The sequence below is a fragment of the Bidens hawaiensis genome, unplaced genomic scaffold (genome assembly GCF_021521415.1).
Source record: "Bidens hawaiensis isolate Kalapana, Puna unplaced genomic scaffold, B.hawaiensis_p1.1 tig00053255_1, whole genome shotgun sequence".
In the NCBI taxonomy this organism is placed as follows: domain Eukaryota; kingdom Viridiplantae; phylum Streptophyta; class Magnoliopsida; order Asterales; family Asteraceae; genus Bidens; species Bidens hawaiensis.
Genome location: NW_027499597.1, coordinates 74,841 through 76,609, shown reverse-complemented (window position 1 = coordinate 76,609; position 1,769 = coordinate 74,841). Strand labels below are relative to the sequence as shown.

The 1,769-nt window shown below is 40.9% G+C and overlaps 1 protein-coding gene across 1 annotated transcript; it reads right to left on the bottom strand.

The window, feature by feature from the left end:
• Nucleotides 1-344: 344 nt before the first annotated feature.
• LOC143600058 (uncharacterized) lies at nt 345-979 on the bottom strand. The gene is made up of 2 exons (XM_077077853.1): nt 730-979; nt 345-640 (listed from the first exon to the last, which is right to left on the bottom strand). The coding sequence occupies exons 1-2, from the start codon at nt 977-979 to the stop codon at nt 345-347; spliced, it is 546 nt and encodes a 181-aa protein (XP_076933968.1).
• Nucleotides 980-1,769: the final 790 nt, after the last annotated feature.

The window sequence follows — 1,769 nt, the reverse complement described above, 5'->3', positions numbered from 1 at the left end:
TGATCCTCTTCGGTGCTTTTGATCACCAAATCGTCCATATAGACTTCAAGGTTTCGACTTATTTGACCTTTGAATGCCTGATCCATCAGTCTTTGGTATGTGGCGCCCCCATTTTTTAACCTGAAAGGCATCATTCTATAACAGAAAGTTCCTTGATCGGTACGGAATGTTGTCTTGTCCTCGTCACCAGCTGCCATATGAATCTGGTGATACCCTTTGTAGGCATCGAGGAAGCACTTGAATTTGAATGGGGCCACAACATCTACCTTCAAGTCGATCTCCGGAAGTAGGTAACAATCTTTCGGACATGCCTTTTTTAGATCTTTATAATCTATACACATCTTCTACGTTCCATTGCTTTTCGGGACAATCACTGGGTTGGCCACCCACGTTTGGTATTGGATTTCCCGTATAATCCCAGCGTGCAGAAGATCTTGTACCTGTTCATTCATGGCCTTTGTTTTTTCCGGGCCCATCTTTCGCTTCTTTTGCACAATTGGGGTGATTAACGGGTTCACCTTTAACTTGTGCTCCGAAATGTTCCACGGGACACCAGTCATGCCCACGGGCTGCCATGCGAAAATGTCTATGTTCTTGGTCAATAATTTCTTCAAAAAGGTTCGGACGATTTCAGAAATAGCTGGACCAATTACTACGGTTTGATCAGGAAATTTTTGTTAAGAATCCATTTCTCTGGTTCAGTCCTCTGATTTTACTTTGAAACTTTACTTGGCCTCGAACTTTCAGTCGTGAAGCAATGTCGATTAACATGAATTATTGCTACACCAGTAGAGGTCGGAACCCCTACTACCCCGTGAGCTGTGGACAGATGGGCATTGAAGTCGCCAATTGCTTCTCGTCCGAGAATAATGTCATGTTTGGAAGTTTCCGGTAAGACTAAAAATTCGACTTCCTCAGTTCTTGAGTGGACTCCGTCACTAAGTGTGACCGGAAATGTAATGGCACCCCTCGGGTGCATTATTTCCCCACCAAACCCAGAAACGGATGCATGAATGGGTCATAATCTTTCTTTATCATCTTCCTCAGATTGTTCGAAGCAATGTTCGTACATAATGTCGGATGTACTACCAGTGTCGAAGAACACATATTGTGACCAATAATGTCCGAATAGAGCAGTAATTATCAGAGGATTCGTGTTGCACGGTCCTCCTCTGATATGTGGAGAAATGACTGGCTCGTTTTTCCATTCCTCATCCGCAAACTCTTTTCTTTTACCACTGATCTGTTGACCTCTCTGAATCATGTGGACGTTCAGATCTTTTATTTGCCTTTTGGCCGGGCCCTGGTTATCCTTTGCGAAATGTTTGCCAGGCCCTGGTCGTACACCTTTGACCAAATGATCTAACTCCCCGTTTTTTACAACCGCCTCTATTTCATTCCTTAGGGCCACACACTCGTTTGTATTGTGCCCTATATCATTGTGGTACGTGCAATGTTTTTTGTTATCGAGGAATGATTTCTGTAAGTCCCGAATCTGGATCACTACAATATGATATCAACCAAACGAGTATTGGTGCAGAATACCAATGCTCGATGATTCAAGAACACTAGAAATAACAAGTAAACGAACACAAAGTTGCTTCAAAACACACGTATATTATTGAATACGTCGGGTGCTTAAGCACTTACAATAATAATAATAATAATAATAATAATAATAATAATAATAATAATAATAATAATAATAATAATAATAATAATAATAATAAACAACATTAACCCTATACATCACACCACTATATATAGGA